Source organism: Euleptes europaea, chromosome 9 (genome assembly GCF_029931775.1).
Source record: "Euleptes europaea isolate rEulEur1 chromosome 9, rEulEur1.hap1, whole genome shotgun sequence".
NCBI lineage: Eukaryota > Metazoa > Chordata > Lepidosauria > Squamata > Sphaerodactylidae > Euleptes > Euleptes europaea.
The window spans coordinates 3,913,249-3,933,929 of NC_079320.1; the positions used below are offsets into that span (position 1 = coordinate 3,913,249).

A 20,681-nucleotide genomic window follows, 5' to 3' on the forward strand; every position below is an offset into this window, starting at 1 on the left:
AAGAAGAAAAGTCTGCAAAGAAAACAGCTACCATGTCAAATCATAGAGCTACGTTGGGTTTTATTTATTTATTGACTCAATTTATGCTCCCCTTTCTCCCCAAAGGGGGCCCAAGGTGGCTTACATAATTCTGCTCGCCTCCATTTTATCCTCACAACAACCCTATGAGGTCGGTCAGGCTGTGTGTGTGACCAGCCCAAGGTCACCCTGCAAGCTTCCACAGCAGAGTGGAGATCTGAACCTGGTTCTCCTACTACTACTCTCAAACCACTACTCTGGTGACGTGTTTCCTAAGATTAGCTACAGTTCAGCCTTCCACATTGGTTGGTATTACTGAAAGGGCTATGTTTCAAACACAAACCACACTGAAAAGCACAAAAGCCCCAGTGTGGTTAGAGTTCCAGTTGCTCTTGGAAGTTATTTTTTTGCGGTGAAATTAAATGTCTGGTGATTTTCACATGCCATTTGACCTTTGGGTCGGAGGAATGCGAAAATAGAAACTTCAGGGAAGGGACTCCGATAGACGGCATCCTGCCAGCTGGCCGCCTTTTGTCTTGGGTGGGTGTGATGCCCTGTCCAACGTGGAGGGAAAGGCGCCCTCTCCAAAGCATGGAGAGAAACTCAGCCCCTGCTCCGATTTCAAAACACAGTTACACTGCATCATAGTTCTGTTATTTGGAGGCTGCGTAAGCCCTGTCCAACATGGAGGGAAAGGTGCTTTCTCCAACGCCTGGAAACACAGCCCCTGCTCTGAGTTCCTTCCTTGAAGCCCATTTCCAGTTCAGTCATGCTGCATCATGGTTCTGTAGTGCAGAGGCTGCATAAGTATGATGCTCCTGGTGAAGGTGTTGGTGAGCTGCGCCGCGTTACTTCTCGAAACCAAAATGCCGCGACTGACTTTCTTGGACACGTTTCTGCCCCTTTCTTCTCTCCATCCCGGGCTCATAAGAAAAGCCCTGCTGGATCAGACCCAGGCCCATCAAGTCCAGCAGTCTGTTCACACAGCGGCCAACCAGGGGCCTCTGGGAAGCCACAAACAAGACGACCGCAGCAGCACCGTCCTGCCTGGGTTCCACAGCACCTACTATAATAGGCATGCTCTGCTGATCCCGGAGAGACATTCGGGAGAATAGGAATGCATCACCAGTAGTATTCAGTTTGACTTATACCCCTCTCCTCCATGAACATGTCCACTCCCCTCTCCAAGACTTCCACGTTGGCAGCGCTCATTTTGACTTATACCCCTCTCCTCCATGAACATGTCCACTCCCCTCTCCAAGACTTCCACGTTGGCAGCGCTCATTTTGACTTATACCCCTCTCCTCCATGAACATGTCCACTCCCCTCTCCAAGACTTCCCAGTTGGCAGCGCTCACCCCATCCTGGGGCAGGGAGTTCCCCAGTTTACTGATGCTTTGTGTGAAGAAATACTTGTATCTGTTTTGAATCTCGGCTTCAGCAGATGACCCCGCGCTCTGGCATCACGAGAGAGGGAGAAAAGCGTCTCCCGTGCCACTCTCTCCACCCCGTGCCCAATGTCCTAGACCTCTCTGCAGGCTCCGGGGCTCGCAGCTGCCAGGGGGAGCGCATGGAGCTCCGTCGGCGCAACAGCTGTCGGTCTGCAGGCTGGCGGCCGGCCTTTCTCTTCCAAGGCTGCCCTGCCAAAAGCATCCTTGCCGGGCTTCAGCCGGAGCAGGAGGGCGGCCGGCCGGCTGGCCGCGCATCTCCCCTGTGCGTCTTGGCGCAGGGCTGGAGGGGAGGGGAGGGGAGGGGTCTCCTTGCAGGGTGGGGCCGGACCGTGGTGGGGGGGGGGAGTGAGTTTGCGAGGAGGGCGCTGGGCTGGCCATGTGGTTCTCATTAGAGGCGGCGAGGGGGAAGCGAGAGGGAGCGGAGCGGCCGGGCATGGCGAGGCGCGCCCGGCTCCGGAGCGGCGCTGGCGGGCGCTGCTGGCTGCTGGCTGGGCTGCTGCTGCTCGCCGGCCCTGGGGCCGCCCCCGAGGCGCACGGTAAGAGGCAAGGGGTGGGTGGGTTTGGGGGCAGCCCGCCTGCCGGGGGGCGAGGCTCGCGTGCCAAAGCCGGCTGCTGGGAAGGGGGCGCGGATCCCGGGTTGCGGGAGGCTGGGTCGGGGTCCAGTGGGGTCTTTTTTGGGCGCGGGGGGAAGAATCGGCTGCGGTGGGGGGGACGGGTTGCGGGTCAACCTTTTGGGAAGCGCGGCGCGTGAACCTGGGGGGGGGATTTCGGATCTAAAGGGGAAAAACTGTTGGCCCCCAGCCTGCCGTTTGGCTTCGTGGGTTCCCCGGTGTTGGGAAGAGCGGTCGCCCGAAGGGTTAACGAGGAGGCATTCGGGATATATATGGCCATGTTCCTGGTCGCCGGGCGGGGGCCCCTCACCTTGCCGGGGGGTCACTGCAGATAGGCCGTGTGTTATTTTTCATGGGGGTGTGTGTGTGTTACAGTCCAGTCCTTTGGGAGGATTGGGGGCACATCTTGCTCTGGCTGAAAAGAGGCGTCTGATGCCCCCCCAGGGTTGCCCCCTTAGGAGATGCTAGGCGCTGCAGGCTGTTCCAAAGGGGTCCCCCTTGAGTGGGTGGAGGACCAAGACCCTGGTTTGGGATGGGGCTCCCCGCCCGGAGAAGCCCGACCCTTGCCTCCGGGCACGGCACAAGACTGACTAGAACAGGTGCCAGCTCGAGCGGCACCTTTGTTGGCACATCAGCGAGTTCCAACTGGCAGTGTAAAAAGTTTTGAGAGTTCGTGCCAAACTTTTTGGAGTCTCCTTGGATGCCAAGCATGACCATAGAATCCTAGAGCTGGGAGGGACCGCCAGGGTCATCTGGTCCAACCCCCTGCACAATGCATGAAATTCACAACTACCTCCCACCCCTACTCCCAGTGACCCCCCTACTCCATGGCCAGATGTGCCCCCCTTGCTCACTAATTGACAACTTGTTGTGAGTACATGGAAGTAAGAAGATTGGATCTTTTGCTCCTGGAAACGCATGCCCGAGATTCGCACCCCTCACCTTTGCATCGAGGCACAGGGGGGAAGCACTGTGCAGATGCGAGACCTCGGAAAGGGGGGTTCTTTTGAAGTGGAAGTCGCCACCCACCACCCCCACCACCCGGATTTGCACACGGATCTGCAACAGGGCTTTGTCAGTTGTCATAGGTGGCCTTTTGCTGTTCTGGTGGTGGGTTTTTTTTTTTGGAGGGGTACCGAAGCTGTGAAGAGACCGTGAAGTTGCCTGTTCCTGTTTCTGTTCGATAGATTTGTTTCCGGGGGATTCCCAGACATCTCTCTGCTCAGCTGCCGGCTTCTGATCTCACTTCGCTATGACTCTATATGGTCGAGTTTTGGATGAGTGCAGCTGCTTCTGCCTGGTCTCTTCTGGGCCCTGCGATGCAGGGCAGGGAAAGGCGCTGTCCGCCCTCCCCTGGATGAGAGCTCCCAACGGACTCCTTTTCAGAGAAACACAGTCAGTTGTGACTTGAGGGCAAAACACACGCAAACCCTGGACCCCTGGCTCCCCTTTTGCATCACTGACAACCTTTGCCAGCTCTATAGCAAGAGAGCCAGCGTGGCGTAGTGGTTAAGAGCCGGCAGACTCTAATCTGGAGAACCGGGTTGGCTTCCCCACTCCTCCGCATGAAGCCAGCTGGGTGACATCGGGCTGGTCACTGCTCTCTCCGAACTCTCTCAGCCCCACCTACCTCACAAGGTGTCTCTTGTGGGGAGAGGAAGGGACGGAGATTGTAAGCCAGTTTGATTCTCCTTAAAAGGCAGAGAAAGCCAGCATAGAAAAACCAACTCATCTTCTTTCTTGCCAGCATGGTGTAGTGGCTAAGAGCGGTGGTTTGGAGCGATGGACTCTAATCTGGTGATCCAGGTTGGTTTCCCCACTCCTCCACATGAAGCCAGCCGGGTCACCTTGGGCCAGTCACAGTTCTATTAAGAGCTCTCTCAGCCCCACCTTCCTCACAGGGTGTCTGTTGTGAGGAGGGGAAGGGAAGGTGATTGTAAGCCGGTTTGATTCCGCCTTAAGTGGTAGAGAAAACTGGCATATAAAAACCAACACTACTTCTTCTTTCTTCTTCTTGATGGCATTCAGGCACTAGGTAAAAATGGCTCTATTTTTCGAGACAAATTGTGCCTCCCGCACTCTACTGTTTTAAGCTCCCCCCCCACCCCAGTTTTGGAAACGCTTTCCCTATTTTAACTCTTCCAAATATTTGTATTTCATGTTAGGTTTCAACTGGGCACTGATGTTACGGTTTTCTGCTTTTGAATTTCTTTCCGCGGATGAACTTTTGTTAATTGCTTTCTTCCCTGGTGTAGTAGTTAAAGTGTTGGATTAGGCTATGGGAGACCCAGGTTCGAATCCCCACTCTGCCATGGAAGCTTGCTGGGTGACCTTAGGCCGGTCATGATCTCTCATCCTAACCTACCTCTCAGGATTGTTGTGAGGATAAAATGCAGGAGAGGAGAATGATGTAAGCTGCTTTGGGTCCGCATTGGGGTGAAAGATGGGATATAAATAAAGTAATTAAATAATAGATAGATATAGATTCAGATGTTTTATGCTATTTTACATGTTTTTATTAGAGATTTGTAGTCTGCTTTGGAGACTTGGAGAATTTGTTTTTAGATTGTAAGATGGGACAGAAGTATTTTAAATTAATACTTGTTTGCAGGCCTGGGGGAAAACCCAGCTGTTTCTTGTGAGTAACCGTCTGTTTGTGAGTAACCGTCTGTCAGTGTTCACCACAATCAATTTGTCACTCTATTCAAGAAGACTTTTCTATGCAGGCAATAAGGTTGCACTCTACAAAAAAGATTCACAAAGTTACTTGAATAAACTATTGGGGGACTGTGGTCTATATTGCTCTGTATAGCTTGCTGTAAGTAGAATCCTACAACATAATTTTGCATCGTAGGTTAATGCACCATGCTAATGCTTAGGTTTTGCTTCAGTTCTGTTGTTAGGTTTCTGGTTGGTTCTTCAACCCTAATCCTATATGGGCTGTTTTTCTATAGAAGAAGCCAGATCTATCTCCCCGTGCAAACCCACCCCCCCATACAGATGCCTGACAAATTCCAGAGGACAGTTCATGCTGTGATAAATATATATATATAAAATGTCCTGTCCTCTTGATTGTACCAGTTTACTCTGTGCAGTCCGCCTTGAGCGGCAGTGAGAAAGGCGGGCTATAAATAATTTAAACAAATACATTTCCCCCCTTTTTTCTCAAAGGTGCTCAGAACAGACATACTGGGTTCTCCTAGGGTTGCCAACCTCGAGGTACTAGCTGGAGATCTCCTGCTATTACAACTGAACTCCAGCCGATAGTGATCAGTTTCCCTGGAGAAAATGGCCGCTTTGTCAATTGGACTCTATGGCATTGAAGTCCCTCCCCAAAGCCTGCCTTCCCCAGGCTCCACTCCCAAATCTCTATAAATTTCCCAACCCGGAGCTGGCAACTCTATATGCCACACCGGATGCGTGAACGGTGGCCAGTGTCTTGCTGTATAGGCTGGGTGCTTTTCACTTTATCATGGTAAACAAGGATCAGAAGAGCAGGCCTGTTTTATTAGGTGCTGTGAAACACAGGCAGGAGGATGCTGCTGCAGTCGTCTTGTTTGTGGGCTTCTTGGTTGGCCACTGTGTGAACAGACTGCTGGACTTGATGGGCCTGGGTCTGATCCAGCAGGGCCTTTCTTACGCTCTGATGTTATTAGGGTTGCCAGGTCCCTCTTTGCCACCAGCGGGAAGTTTTTGGGGTGGAGCCTGAGGAGGGCGGGGTTTGGGGTGGGGAGGGAGTTCAATACCATAGAGTCCAATGGCCAAAGTGGCCGTTTTCTCCAGGGGAACTGATCTGTGTTGGCTGGAGGTCAGTTGTAATAGCAGGAGATCTCCAGCTAGTACCTGGAGGTTAAGCAATCCAATTAACAACCTGTGCCGTATAATAGGAAACCTAAAGATAATGAACATCACTTGGGCTCAACTATAATATAACAATTCAAACTTGAATGAACTTACGACTCTTTTTGTAGGCTCTTTTGGGGTGGAGCCTGAGGAGGGCGGGGTTTGGGGTGGGGAGGGAGTTCAATGCCATAGAGTCCAATGGCCACAGTGGCCGTTTTCTCCAGGTGAACTGACCTCTATCTGCTGGAGATCAGTTGTAATAGCAGGAGATCTCCAGCTACTACCAGGAGGTTGGCAACCCTATATGTTATGATAAGGCACAACCAGAGCAGGGAGAGGAAGGATCGCCAGGCTGATGTGTGGTGAGCCACTGCTCACAGATGATTCACCATGTATCGACCCCCCGCACCCCGCTTCCTCTTTTTTTGTTTTTTTGGTATTTATCACAGCATGAACTGTCTTCTGGCACGTGCCATGCATCAGAATGGGGGGGTTGCGCAAGCAGACAGTGCCGCAGGGCAGTGGATAAACAACCCCCCCAACAGAAGTCCAAATATGTGTTTATAAGATTTTTTAGGTTCTCAGGTTCTTAACAAAATGTGCTTGTTTTCATAGAGGCCTGCATGTCCGTTCTTCCTTTCCTACCCGCCTGGGTCATAGATTTGAAGCTAGGGTTGCCAACCTCAAGGTGGGGCCTGGAGATTTCCTGCTATTACAACTGATCTCCAGACAAAAGAGAGGTTGGTTCTCCCAGGGAAAATGGCTGCTTTGGAGGGTGGACTTTATCGCAGGGGTGTCGTACTGAATTGTTACGAAGAAGAATTGGTTTTTATATGCCAACTTTCTCTACCAATTAAGGCAGACTCAAACCAGCTTGCAATCACCTTCCCTTTCTCTTCCCACAATAAACAGCTTGTGAGGTAGGTGGGGTTGAGAGAGCTCTAAGAGAGCTGGATGACCCTGGTGGTTCCTTCCAACTCTATGACTCTATCTCACAGGGTGTTTGTTGTGGGGAGAGGAAGGGAAGGGGGTTGTCAGCCGCTTTGAGACTCCTTAAAAGGACAAAAGGCCCATTTTGTCTGGATCAAATAGACTCAAATAATATTGCACGAAATAAATATGTCACTCCCTGGATAAAACAGTTAAACAGCTAAAGACGCTTTCTGAGAAGCGGATACTGTGTTATCTACTGTCAAATAGGTTGGTCGGTTGCGTGAGAGATGTGGCAACTTTTCTCTTTGTAGCGTCAAGGAAAAAATTAAATTTCGTCTCCCCTTTTTAAAGTGTGAAGTGGTTGATGGATAGCCAGTGGCTGTTAAATCTAGGGAAAGGAAAAAATGGAAAAGCGGGGGTATAAAAACAAACTCTTCTTCTTATACGCCCATTTTCATGCAAGCACTCCGCCTCCTGTGGTCCTGGCTACCTGGGCTGCCTGCCACAACCACGGGTGGCTGGGGAGGGTCACACCAGCGGCGCTCCCAGCTGTACCCCACTCCCAGTGCCGTTGAGGAAAGGGCTCGCAGGGGGCTGAGGGAGGGGCCATGAGCCAGCAAGGGAAGGCGTCCCGGTGGTGGGGATCGAAGCGGACGGCGCTCCCTGCCCACAGGCCCTCGAGACCTGGAACCTGCCCTGCTCCGAGGGAAACAGACCTTGCACCCTCGCCTATACAGGGTCAAAGGAGCCATCTGCACCGGCACATTCAAACGGCGCTCGACTCCAGATTCCAGAAGCAAATTTCAGTGGGGAACGACTTTTCTTGCTTGTGGGCTTCCTAGAGGCACCTGGTTGGCCTCTGTGTGAACAGACTGCTGGACTTGAGGAGCCTCGGTCTGATCCAGCAGGGCTTTTCTTATGATCTTATGTTCTTTCTTCGGCATTTGCCAACTGAATTTAGCACCCACCGAGCTTGCAGCCAGAGCAGCACCGAAGCAAAGACCTTGGCTGGCAGAGTCGAGAGCGGCGGGAGTGTAGGTGTGAACGCAGTGGCTTGGACTGTGTGCACTATGCACCCCTTGCTTGACACATTTCTGGCTGGTGTTTGCCCACATCTTGCCCACATCTGTTTCCTCTTCCATTCATATCCTTTGAGCCACAAGTGGAGACTTCTTCTTACCCTTCCTTTCCTTCCAAGAAAGATTTTTCTGCTTGTTCTCCTCCTCCCTCACCCCCTTTCTTTCTTGGTTCTTTCCACCCAAACAAAGCCGCAAAACCACAAAAGAGAACCACATTGTGGCAACCTGAGAGCAGGATGGCGTGGTTTCAGGTCATGCTTCCCTTTGTGGTCTTCTGGCTGACATTCCTCTTTCTGTTTTGCCATTTGCAAAAAGAAAGAGGAGGGTGAGGTTTGGTTTTTATACCCCACTTTTCTCTACTTTTAAGGAGTGTCGAAGCAGTTTCCAATCTCCTTCCCTTCCTCTCCCCATAACAAAACACCTTGTGAGGCAGGTGGGGCTGAGAGGGTTCAGAGAGAACTGTGACTAACCCAAGGTCACCCAGCAGGCTTCATGTGGAGGAGTGGGGAATCCAACCCGGTTCTCCAGATTAGAGTCTGCCGCTCTTAACCACTACACCATCATGGTCTCCTTGTGGATTGTGGTGGTGGAAAGCACCATCAAGTCACAGCTGACGTATGGCAACCCGTAGGGCTGTCAAGGCAACAGATGAACAGAGGTGGTTTGCCATTGCCTGCCTCTGTATAGTGACCCTGGACTTCCTTGGTGGTCTCCCATCCAAGTACTAACTACAGCTGACCTAGCTTAGCTTCTGAGATCTGATGAGATCAGGCTAGCCTGGGCCATCCAGGTCAGGGTTCAACCAAGGTAAAGATCTCCATTTCCCATCCCACAAAACACTCTACTAGCTGTGCATAGAAAGCTGGCATGGTGGCAGAAACTGCTGTCGACTTGCAGCCGATTTCCGACCAACCTGTAGGGATTTCAAGGCAGGAGATGTTCAGCGGTGATTTGCCATCGTCTGCCTCTGTGTAGCGACCCTGGACTTCCTTGGTGGTCTCCCATCCAAGAACTAACCAGTGCCAGCCCTGCTTAGCTTCCAGGATCTGATGAGATGGGGCTAGCCTGAGCTATCTAGGTCAGGGATGAGACAAACAGAGGTGGTTGGCCATTGCCTGCCTCTGTGTGGCAACCTGGGACTTCCTTGGTGGTCTCCAAGTACTAACCATGGCCAAGATCTGATGAGATTGGGCTAGCCTGGGCCATCCAGGTCAGGGCCGAGACAAACAGAGGTGATTGGCCATTGTCTGCTTCTGTGTAGTGACCCTGGACTTTCTTGGTGGACTCCCATCCAAGTACTAAACCGGGCCAGCCTGGCTTAGCTTCTGAGATCTGATGAGATTGGGCTAGCCTGGCCCATACAGGTCAGGGTATCCTTGTGGGTAAGGAGGTTTAAATAACCCTGGAAAAGGGAAGGGAGAAAGAGATCAGTTCCCCTGGAGAAAGTGTGTTTTATTTGTGTTGCTAACACAATGGCTGTTTTTTATTTTTGTTCTCAGGGCTGTCGCCGCAAGGAGAGATTGTGGTGCCTCGCTGGATTTCGGGGGGACGGAGCAGACGGGCTGTCGACGTAGCGGACAAGGTGGGTGTGGCCCTTAAGGGCTGGTGGCATCACGATTCTCTCTTATTGACTTAGAGTCCTATTTCACGTCTCTTTTTTCCCTGTTGTAATTTGAACAGTCTGGGAGAGTTTGTTTTCTGAGATCTGCTTTGAGCTGAAAGGGGGGGGGGTCATAAATACTCCCAAAGAAGTGCTTAGTTGGCATTTGAGGGAAATTGTCAACGTCAGGGCTGTAGAGGGGCAGGGTGCTTGCAGGGGACACTATGTATGGGTCTTGAAAATCTGACCCTAAGATTGCCAGCTCTGGGTTGGGAATTCCTGGAGATTTTGGGGGTGGAACCTGAGGAGGCTGGGATTTGGGGAGGGGAGGGACTTCACTGGATCATTGTGCCATAGAGCCCACTCTCCAAAGGGTCCATTTTCTCCAGGGGAACTGACCTCTGTAGTCTGGAGATGAGTTGTAATTCTGGGAGGTCTCCAGGCCCCAGCTAGCAGTTGGCAACCCTAGCTGGCCCTGAGATTCAGAAGGCGGAGCCTCTGGGTAAAAGGGGTGGAGCTTGGCAGAATGGGACAAAGCAACATGTGGGGTCACAGGGCATTGTTGCCTGAGATGCGACCCACCTTTTTTGCCTCTCAGTATTGCTTGCTGGGCCAAGGGTCTGATTCAGTATAAGGCAGCTTCTTGTATGTTCTCTTGGGACCAGTGATGGTATAGCTTAGCATTACCCACGGTCTAAGACCTGGCTGGGGGGCTGCAGGGGCGTTCACATTCAAGAGGGCAAAGGGCTGTGGCTCAGTGGAAGGGTATTTGCTTGGCATGCCGAAGGTCCCAGGTTCAATCCCTGGCATCTTCAGTTGAAAGGACCAGGCGGTGGGTGATGTGAAAGCCTGGGACCCTGTGGAGCCGCTGCCAGTCTGAGTGGACAATACTGGGGGGAGCCTGGGGAGGGTGGGGTTTGGGGAGGGGAAAGGACTTCAGCGGGGAATAATGCCCTACAATATACCCTTCGAAGCAGCTATTTTCTGTAGGCCATAAACCCTGGGCCGTGCAGCAGGAAGGCCGGCATAACTAGGATAACCGAATCCACCCCAGCGAGGAAGGAAAAGGGCTGAGAGCTGCATTTGGCAACTGGAGGCCCTTGAGTCTTGGAGCCAGACAGCTGCTAGTTTTCGTTTTTTCTGGACAGAGCGGGCGAATGGGAAACTTTGGCTGCCTGTGGCCGGCTTTATCGCCTCAAGGTTGTAGGGGCCGTTTTGTTTGCGAAGGGATTTTGCACCCGGCCAAGGGGAGAAAAGCCCCCCAAGGCAGCTGTTTTCATGGCATTCTTGCGCCCTTTAAAATAAATGTATAATCTTGACATCCTTTGCCAAGAGCCTGAAACACACAAGGGAAGAAAAGCCTTGCCTCATTGGGGCTTGTGGCCAAATTTCGACACAGCTCAGACCTCAAATAAAAGTGTGCAAACTGGAGAAGGAGAAAGGCTCTGAATGGCTGGGCTGATAAAAGCTTAAATAAACGAGTTGTGGGGTTTTTTTGGGGGGGTATTTTTAAAATCAACGGAACCTTATATCGGCCAGTAAATAGTTCGACAAATAAGAAGAAAAATACATAGAAAGGGAAATTCAGGGATGTGGGAGGAGGCAGCGCTATACGGTTGGCCAGTATGGTTGCCAACCTTCAGGCAGGGCCTGGAGACCTCCCAGAATTGGGTGAAACACCTTTGCTAGTTTTGTTGAATTGCCAGTTTTGTTGAATTGGATTGTTCTGTTTGCTGGGGACTTTCAGTAAGAGCAGAGAAAGTGGAAGAGATAAAGTCAGGCTGTTTCTGCTTCTATATATAGGCCCCGGGGCACTTCTGACGAGGGAATGCAACGTTTATTTTTGCTTGCCACTGGTTTCTCGGTGCCCAGCATTTCTTGGCAATGGAGAGGGTATCACTTTGGGGAGGGAACGAAGTTTCTTAGAATCATAGAATTGGAAGGGACCACCAGGGTCATCTAGTCCAACCCCCTGCACAATGCAGGAAATTAACAACTACCTCCCCCCCCCCACATCCCCAGTGACCCCAACCCTTCCCCTACCATGCAGGATTCCACAATCAAAGCACTCCTGACAGATGGACATCCATCCTCTGCTTAAAGACTTTCTCTTTCTTCTCACCCGCAATGATAAACTACTTAAGAGTAGCAGGGACTCCGGTACCAAGGCCTGCAACAAACCAAGGCATTGTACCCTATTGACATTCTTCCCTTCCTCTCTCCAACCCCAACTCCCCAGGAAATTCACATCTACCTCCCCCCACACACTGCCAGTGACCCCTACTCCATGCCCAGAAGATGGCCAAGATGCCCTCCCTCTCACGATCTGCCTAAGGTAATACAATCAGCATTGCTGACAGATGGCCATCTAGCCTCTGCTTAAAAACCTCCAGGGAAGGAGAGTCCGCCACCTCCCGAGGAAGCCTGTTCCACTGAGGAACTGCTCTAATCCCATTAAGCCCCTATTAGGAGGACGGATAAGGAACAACAATATGGAAGTGCCTTTAACTCCCCATTATAAACAGTTCAAACACCAGGATCATGAATTACAATTTTTTGTCATCTGGAAATATAAGGGGAAGATGTTTCAAAATGAAAATGTAGATCGTATCTTAGCACAGCAGGAATCCCGCTTTATATTTTTATTTAATTCAATTAGTCCGAACGGCTTGAATACAAATCTGGTTCTTTCAAGCTTTATTTGAAAATGTCGAAAGTACGACTTCGGTATCGTGGTTGCTTTAAACATGAGCTTTAGCAACATGGGATCTAAATGAGACACAGCTGCGAGAGGAATCTGCGGCTTCAAAGTGTGAGGGATAGTTTACCTAGTCAGATGACACATACAGCCATCCGTTTGAAAAGGGAAGGTACACTCCTTCGGGACGGGTATGTTAACGTGTTATAGTTCAATAAGGCTGATACTGTAAATATGTTTTCGAGTGTGTTTCAGTAAAATATAATTTGATAATTTCACAGAACAAAGATTCCATTGTTAAGACACCATAGGATTGCCGAGCATGAAAAAGCGAACGCGAAATGGGGCTTTTACCGGAAACCCATTGAATTTCAGCTTCGGTGGACTTTAAAACTTTCATAAACTTGCACTAAGAAGGATACTTTCAGCACACTGGATACGTGTATGAATTTCATTGCAAAAAATCTACAAGCTATATGAATATTGTCAAAAGATTGTTGATGTGTGGAATTTTGCTTAATTTGGAACTTTGTGTAATTCTATGAAAACTTGTTATAAAATTGCTGCGTAATACTGCCTTGTCTAACAGTTTGTATTAGGCTTAATAGCATATACATGCCATAAGTGTTCTAGGTGGCTTCATGTGGAGGAGTGGGGAATCAAACCTAGCTGGCTTCATGTGGAGGAGTGGGGAATCAAACCCGGTTCTCCAGATCAGAGTCCACTGCTCTTAACCACTACATGCTGGCTTTACGTTTCTATGTTTCTGAAATTACCGCTGATTTCCAGATGACAGAAATCACTCCCCCTGGAGAAAATGGCTATCATGGAGGGTGCACTCTGTGGCACTACCATGCTGAAGTCCTTCCCCTCCCTAAACCCCATTATCCCCAGGCTTCACCCCCAAATCTCCAGGAATTTCCCAACCTGGAGTTTGCAACTCTACCTTAGATATCTTGTTTGTCCTCAGATCGATTGTAATAGCAGGAGATCTCACCTGAAGGTTGGCAACCATAGTCATAAGAACAGCCATGCTGGATCAGACCAAGGTCCATCAAGTCCAGCAGTCTGTTCACACAGCGGCCAACCAGGTGCCTCTAGGAAGCCACAAACAAGACCACTGCAGGAGCAGCATCCTGCCTGTGTCCCATAGCACCTAAGATAATAGGCATGCTCCTCTGATCCTGGATAGAAGAGGTATGCATCATGACTAGTATTCATTTTGACTACTAGTAGCCGTGGATAGCCCTCTCCTCCATGAACATGTCCACTCCCCTCTTAAAGCCTTCCAAGTTGGCAGCCATCACCACATCCTGTGGCAGGGAGTCCCAAAATTTAACTATGTGTTGTGTGAAGAAATACTTTTATCAGTTTTGAATCTCTCGCCCTCCAGCTTCAGCAGATGACCCGCGTTCTAGTATTATGGGAGAGGGAGAAAAGCTTCTCCCTGGCCCCTCTCTCCATACCATGTTTAATTGTATAGACCTCTATCATGTCTCCCCTCAGCCGCCTTCTTTCCAAGCTAAACGGCCCTCGGTGTTTTAACCGCTCCTCATAGGGCCGTTGCTCTAGTCATCTTGACTCTGCAACAGGTAATGTGCGTGTCTGGACCAGAATGGCATGCTAAGTCAGAAACGCTTGGCCTTCTCTCCAACAGCCATGGAGACGTGGACAGAGATGTTTCTTTTGAACTGGACGTTTGATATTTACACTCTGGGGTTGCTGGGTTAGTTGGCTGCTGTTGCCTTTGGCTGACGTCATTTCTACAGACATGGCAGCGGCTTGCTGGCTGCTTGCTGCCTATTAATGTCAGGGGTAAACGAAATTTATCCCTGGGAGTGTCTCTCCGGGGGAATAAAATTTCAGCCTTTTGTGGTGGTCAAAGGGGACCCCTCTTTTCTTTTTCCCTAGCAAAAAAGCTAGTTGGAGCCAAGACGCACCTTGTTTCAGAAGAAGAAGAGTTGGTTTCTATATGCCGACTTTCTCTACCACTTAAGGAAGAATCAAACCGGTTTACAGTCACTTTCCCTTTCCCTCCCCACCACAGACACCCTGTGAGGTAGGTGAGGCTGAGAGAGCTGTGACTAGCCCAAGGTCACCCAGCTGGCTTCATGTGGAGGAGTGGGGAAACAAATCCCGTTCACCAGATTAGCCTCCACAGCTCATGTGGAGGAGTGGAGAATCAAACTTAGTTCTCCAGATTAGAGTCCACTGCTCCAAACCACCGCTCTTAACCATTACACTAAGCCAGAGTAGGACAGATAATGGCAGAGTAAAGAAATATTCCTTTCTAAGATTCCTATCCTTCTTTTCTATTTAAAAAACAACAACATATGGGATGGTTTATGAGAGGCTAATTATGTCAGATAAATTAAAAAATAATACATTAAATTTTAAACTAGTAAGAGTAAAATAGTGAGGTTTTAAGGCAGTAAACAGAAGCCGTTGAAAATCCATCTCAGTGGGTGCAATGCTGCAGACACCCTCCTTCCAAAGCATCTATTTGCTCGTGGGGAACTGATCTCTGCAGTCTGGAGATTGGGTGTAATCCCAGGGGATCCCCAGGTCCCACGTGGAGGTTGGCATCCTTATAAATTGCCATCTCTGGCATGGGAAATTCCTGGATATTTGGGGGCAGTGCCTGTGGGGAAGGGGGTGATTTGGGGAACAATTTCAACTAGAATCTATGGCACTGGGATTCAGAGGTGGACTGCCTCTGAATGTGGAGGCTCTCTTTAGTGGCTCGTAGACCCTGATAAACCTATCCTCCATGAATCTGACTAATTCCCTTTAAAGCTGTCCATGCTTGTACCCCTTAGAGATTGACAAGTTTTGGGGGGTATGTCGAGAGTCAAAGCCCTCTTCATCAGATAGAGAATCTTGGGACGCCAGACACTGTGCCAAACTAAAGACTTCGTAATGCTCGCGTGGCCCCTCCTGAGCCTGATGGTGGTGGAAAGTGCCATCAAGTCACAGTTGACTTATGGCGACCCCACAGGGTTTTCAAGGCAAGAGATCTTCAAAGGTGGTTTGCCCTCTCCAGATGGGCTGAGAGAGTTCTGAGAGAACTGTGACTAGCCCAAGGTCACCCAGCAGGCTTCATGTGGAGGAGTGGGGAATCAAACCCTGTTCTCCAGATTAGAGTCCGCCGCTCTTAACCGCTACACCATGCCGGCTCGCCTCCTGAGCATAGAACAGGCCAAGTCTTTGCTTTCCAAGATGCAGTGAGTTTTCACACATTGTAAGAACATAAGAAAGGCCCTGCTGGATCAGACCCAGGCCCATCAGGTCCAGCAGTCTGTTCACACAGTGGCCAACCAGGTGCATCTAGGAAGCCCCCAAAGAAGACGACTGCAGCAGCATCCTGCCTGTGTTCCACCGCACCCAAAATAAGCAGAAAGGTGTTGAAAGGTAAGGAAGCAGAAAGGTGTCGGGCCAACCTTTTTTGACTTGGGGATGTTTGATTTTGGGGTGTGGCGATGGGGGGAAATCCCTCTTTCCTGACACTTCTGATCTGGAGAACCGGGTTTGATTCCCCACTCTTCCACATGAGCCGCGGAGGGTAATTTGGTGAACTGGATTTGTTTCCCCACTCCTATACATGAAGGCTGCTGGGTGACCTTGGGCTAGTCACAGCTCTCTCGGCCCCACCTACCTCACCGGGTGTCTGTTGTGGGGAGGGGAAGGGAAGGTGATTGTAAGACGGTTTGGTTCTTCCTTAAGTGGTAGAGAAAGTCGGCATATAAAAACCAACTCTTCTCCTCCTCCTCTTCCATGGAATTGGGCTCTCTGTGGATGAGCCAAGAGGATACTGGGAAGCCTCCCCAGAGCATGGGGCGAGGGTGTTTATGTGTGAGAAAGAACACCAAGGAGTAAATGCCTCCCCTTTGCATCCGAGTCAAGACTGCTCTGGTTTTACGGCTTGTTTGGCAATGTGGATGTGTTTGAGTTCCAGCTGTATTCTGTAAATTGGGGGGCTCGGAGAAACGGAAGAGAAGGGCGTCCCGTTATTTTGCCTCTGTGGCGATGACGGACGGATGTTCGAAAGGGATGGGAAACGGACTTGGCTCTTACAGCCAAATAGCCTTGGAGCAGCATTCCCAGTGGGGTTGGTGGGGGGAGAGGATGAGTGAGAGGGGGGAGGCGTCTTGTTTCCCACCTCGGGAATATAGGGTCGGAGCTGCCATGAAGGAAATCACTGTGGGAATGATAGTACCAACTGGGCTGTTCTCCAGGGGTGAACGGGAGGACAGCGTTATGTCAGAAACGGGGTGGCGAGAGCACATTTCTTCCCTACTGAAAGGGTCGTTTTCTGGGAAGCGTTCCTGCCGCACATCTGGTTTCCATGAAGGTTCCCATAGGGCCGAATTCTGGGAGGGGGTGTCGTTCCAGCGTCAGTGAGACAGAACATGCCTCCCAGAATGGCTGACGGCTTCCAGTTGGGACGATCAGGGGCTTGGATGTTGGCCACACGCAGAAACAAGTGGGGAGGTCCACCGGACACGGGTTCAAATGCTCTCCCCTGCCCCTGGAGTCTGTGTGCAGGTCTTAATAATCCGGTCTCCACTACCCATCTGAAGGATAGGGCTAACAGTGCCTCTGCGGCATCTGTACCCGGCCCTTCTTCCAAGGAGCGCAAACTGGCGTGCGTGATTGAACACACGAAGCTGCCTTTTACTGGATCAGACCCTTCGTCCATCAAAGTCAGTATTGTCTACTCAGACAAGGACTGTGGCTCAGTGGTAGAGCATCTGCATGGCATGCAGAAGGTCCCAGGTTCAATCCCCAGCATCTCCAGTTAAAGGGACTAGGCAAGTAGGTGATGGGAAAGACCTCTGCCTGAGACCCTGGAGAGCCACTGCCGGTCTGAGCAGACAATACTGACTTTGATGGACCAAGGGTCTGATTCAGTGTAAGGCAGCTTCATGTGTTCATGTTTTCAGACCAGGAGCGGCTCTCTAGGTTCTCAGGCAGAGGTCTTTCACATCACCTACTTGCCTGGTCCCTTTAACTCACTGGTTCCCAACCAGGGGTCCATGGACCCCCAGGGGTCCGCGAGAACTAAATTAAGGTCCACAAAACAAAGTTATAAACCCATAATAAATTAATATTTTCAATTAAAAGTTCTCTATTATAAAATATATATTCAAATATTATTCTAAGTTTAATGTTTAACTAACAGTTATGATTAAAGTTTATTTTCAAATTCTTGGAATTTTTATTTTGAACCTTGGGGTCCCTGCACCGAACAAAAAGGTCCTAGTGGTCCCAGGTCAAAAAAAGGTTGGGAACCACTGCTTTAACTGGAGATGCCAGGGATTGAACCTGGGACCTTCTGTTATATATATATATATATATATATATATATATATATATATATATATATATAAAAAAAAATTTTCAAACTAAATCACATTCTATTATATCATTCCATACATATAGTATATACTATAAACAATTTCTATCATTAAACAAATATATATAGTTGACTTCCCCTCTCCCCCCTCTGTCCATTTGATATTCTTATTCCTCTTTGTATTTAATGTCTAATTCATTATAATAAACCACCTTTATCATTATCTTAAACTCTACTCTTTAACGTTAGTATCTTAATTACTTCAAATAATTTGAATTAGATCAAAACATATCCCTTAATGTTTCCTAAATTAAGTTCATTTACACAGTATGTTGCCCATGCCTCCCATTCTCCCACAAATTCAGCTTTTTCTTTTTGATTTATTAATGCGGTAAGTTTTGCCATTTCAGCCAGTTCCATCATTTTATCTATCCAAGCGGTCTTATCTGGTATTTCAGATGTTTTCCATTTCATTGCATAGACCAGTCTTGCAGCAATAGTGGCATGTATCAACAATGATCTCTGAGTCACTACAGAATCTGGTATTATACTTAACAACATCATTTCAGGTGTTTTAGGGATATTATGTTGTACTATCAACCTTAGTTCATTGTAAATCATATCCCAGAAATTTTTAGCCTTTTCACAAAGCCACCAAACATGGTGAAAAGAACTAACTTCTTCTTGACATTTCCAACATTTTGGTGACATTGCTCCGTACATTTTGGCTAGTTTCTTTGGTGTCAGGTACCATCTATAAATCATTTTATAAATGTTCTCTCTCAATGATTGTGAAAGTATGTATTTCATATCTTTTGACCAAAGTCTTTCCCATTTATTCAAAGGGATATCATGACCTAATGTCTGTGCCCAGGTTATCATCGTTGGTTTAATTTGATCTTGCTCCGTATATAGTAACAATAACATCTTATACATTTTTGAAATTAAATGTTTGTTGTTTTCCAATAACATTCGTTGAAAAGTTGATTTATCTTTAATAAAGCCAGTCTTCATATCTTGTAAATATACTGATTGTATCTGATGATATTGGAACCAAGTCATGTATTCCTTCAATTCTTCATATTCCTTTAGGACACATTTGTTATCTTCCCATACCAAAAGATCCTGATAGGTGGGCATGAATGTTAATGCCCATATAAAACTTGAAATACAAAAAGAGTCGTAAGTTCATTCAAGTTTGAATTGTTATATTATTATTGTCAAAGGCTTTCACGGTCAGAGTTCATTGGTTCTTGTAGGTTATCCGGGCTGTGTGACCGTGGTCTTGGTATTTTCTTTCCTGACGTTTCGCCCGCAGCTGTGGCAGGCATCTTCAGAGGAGTAACACTGAAGGACAGTGTCTCTCAGTGTCAAGTGTGTAGGAAGAGTAATATATAAATATACCCCCTTCTGACTATATATTACTCTTCCTACACACTTGACACTGAGAGACACTGTCCTTCAGTGTTACTCCTCTGAAGATGCCGGCCACAGCTGCGGGCGAAACGTCAGGAAAGAAAATACCAAGACCACGGTCACACTGCCCGGATAACCTACAAGAACCAATGTTATATTATTGTTGAGCCCACGTGCTGTTCAGTACCTGGAGGTTGGCAACCATATTCATACTGGAGGTGGGCTTGGAATCTGGGCTTCTGGGCTGATTCTAACCACACTGTGTGTGTGTGTGTGTGTGTGTGTGTGTAAAGTGCTCTCAAGTCGCAGCCAACCTTTGGCGACCACAGCCAGAGGTTTTCAAGGCGAGCAAGAAGCAGAGGGCGTTTGCCATTGCCTGCCTCTGCACAGCCTTCCTCGGTGGTCTCCCTTCCGAGTACCAACCCTGCTTAGCAGTGCAGATTTAGCGCCTATCTCTGCTCCTCGCCAACATTACAAATCCCCCCCCAACAAATCTGACTCTGGCGCACCCGGGGGGCTGAGTCAGAGCTTTCTCTTCCTGCTCATCCTACAGTCGTTTTTATTTTTAAACACCTGCTTGTCATCCGATGCCGGGAAGCTTAGGGGCCTGCTTTTAATCTCCGATCTGACGATGACACACTCCGCAGTCCCTCCCCAGACAGATGAGCTGACAGCCGACAGAATAACCCCCCTTTCCCCCCTGCCGCAACAGCTCTCTGTGTGCGGCTTTGTGCTTCTTTCTTTCCCTTGCGTGACCTTGGGCCCATCTCTTCCTGTGTCCCTTATTCTCATCGGGATCAAATGGCCTGTTGCGCCCCCTTTCCTGGCCATGTGCAGTGGGCCAGTGGTGCGTTGTGTTCCAACTTTGTAAACCTTCTGTGCCAACAACTGTTAAGGCAGCGTGGTGTAGTGGTTAAGAGTAGCGGACTCTAAACTGGTGAACTGGGTTGGTTTCCCCACTCCTCCACATGAAGCCAGCTGGGTGACCTTGGGCTAGTCACAGTTCTCTCCGAACTCTCTAAGCCCCACCTACCTTACAAGGTGCCTGTTGTGGGGGGAGGGAAGCCGCATTGAGAGTCCTTAAAGATAGAGCAAATGGGGTGTAAAAACCCACTCTTCTTCTTTGTAAATCATGGGCCACCTTGGAGCAGGCTCCTTTGTTGTCTTCTTCTTTTGTGGGCACCAGAATGACTTTGGCTGGCATTAGGGGGAGGTCATGAAGCTTGTGGGTGACTGTTGGGGCAGTGGCTCTGAGCCTAGCCTGCTTTACAGAGTTGTCGTGAGGATCCGAGGCGGAAGAGATGTGGTGCTGTGAGCTGCTTGGAGAAAGGGGAGAGATGCAAGCATGGTAGGATTTTCACGCTGTGGTGAGTTGTGAACTAACATGTGCTTGTTTCCCCCCCTGCAGGCTCTGTCACCTGACCGTGCAGAGGTGGCCGTCACTGTCGAGGGCAGGGAACTTATTCTGGTGCTGGAGAAAAACCAGTAAGTGTATGCCTGTCAAGGCCTCCCTGCGATTAAAATGCTGGTGCTAGTAGCTGAGAGAAAGGAAAAGCTGTGATCCTGGAGGTCTCCGGTCCCCGGCTTTCCTCTGCCACAAACTCACCAGGAGTCCTTATGCAAACCTCTTTCTCTTAGCCTCTCCCCCATCTACGATATGGGGATATCAATGTTGT

At 49.2% G+C, this 20,681-nt stretch overlaps 1 protein-coding gene across 1 annotated transcript in view; it reads left to right on the forward strand.

Annotated features, from left to right (window-relative positions):
• Positions 1-1,902: 1,902 nt before the first annotated feature.
• Positions 1,903-20,681, forward strand: part of ADAM33 (ADAM metallopeptidase domain 33) — an 84,065-nt gene continuing 65,286 nt past the window's right edge. The window contains exons 1-3 of the mRNA XM_056855769.1: positions 1,903-2,005; positions 9,435-9,517; positions 20,414-20,490. Coding sequence (XP_056711747.1) covers positions 1,903-2,005; positions 9,435-9,517; positions 20,414-20,490 — 263 coding nt within the window. The remainder of the gene's footprint in view (positions 2,006-9,434; positions 9,518-20,413; positions 20,491-20,681) is intronic.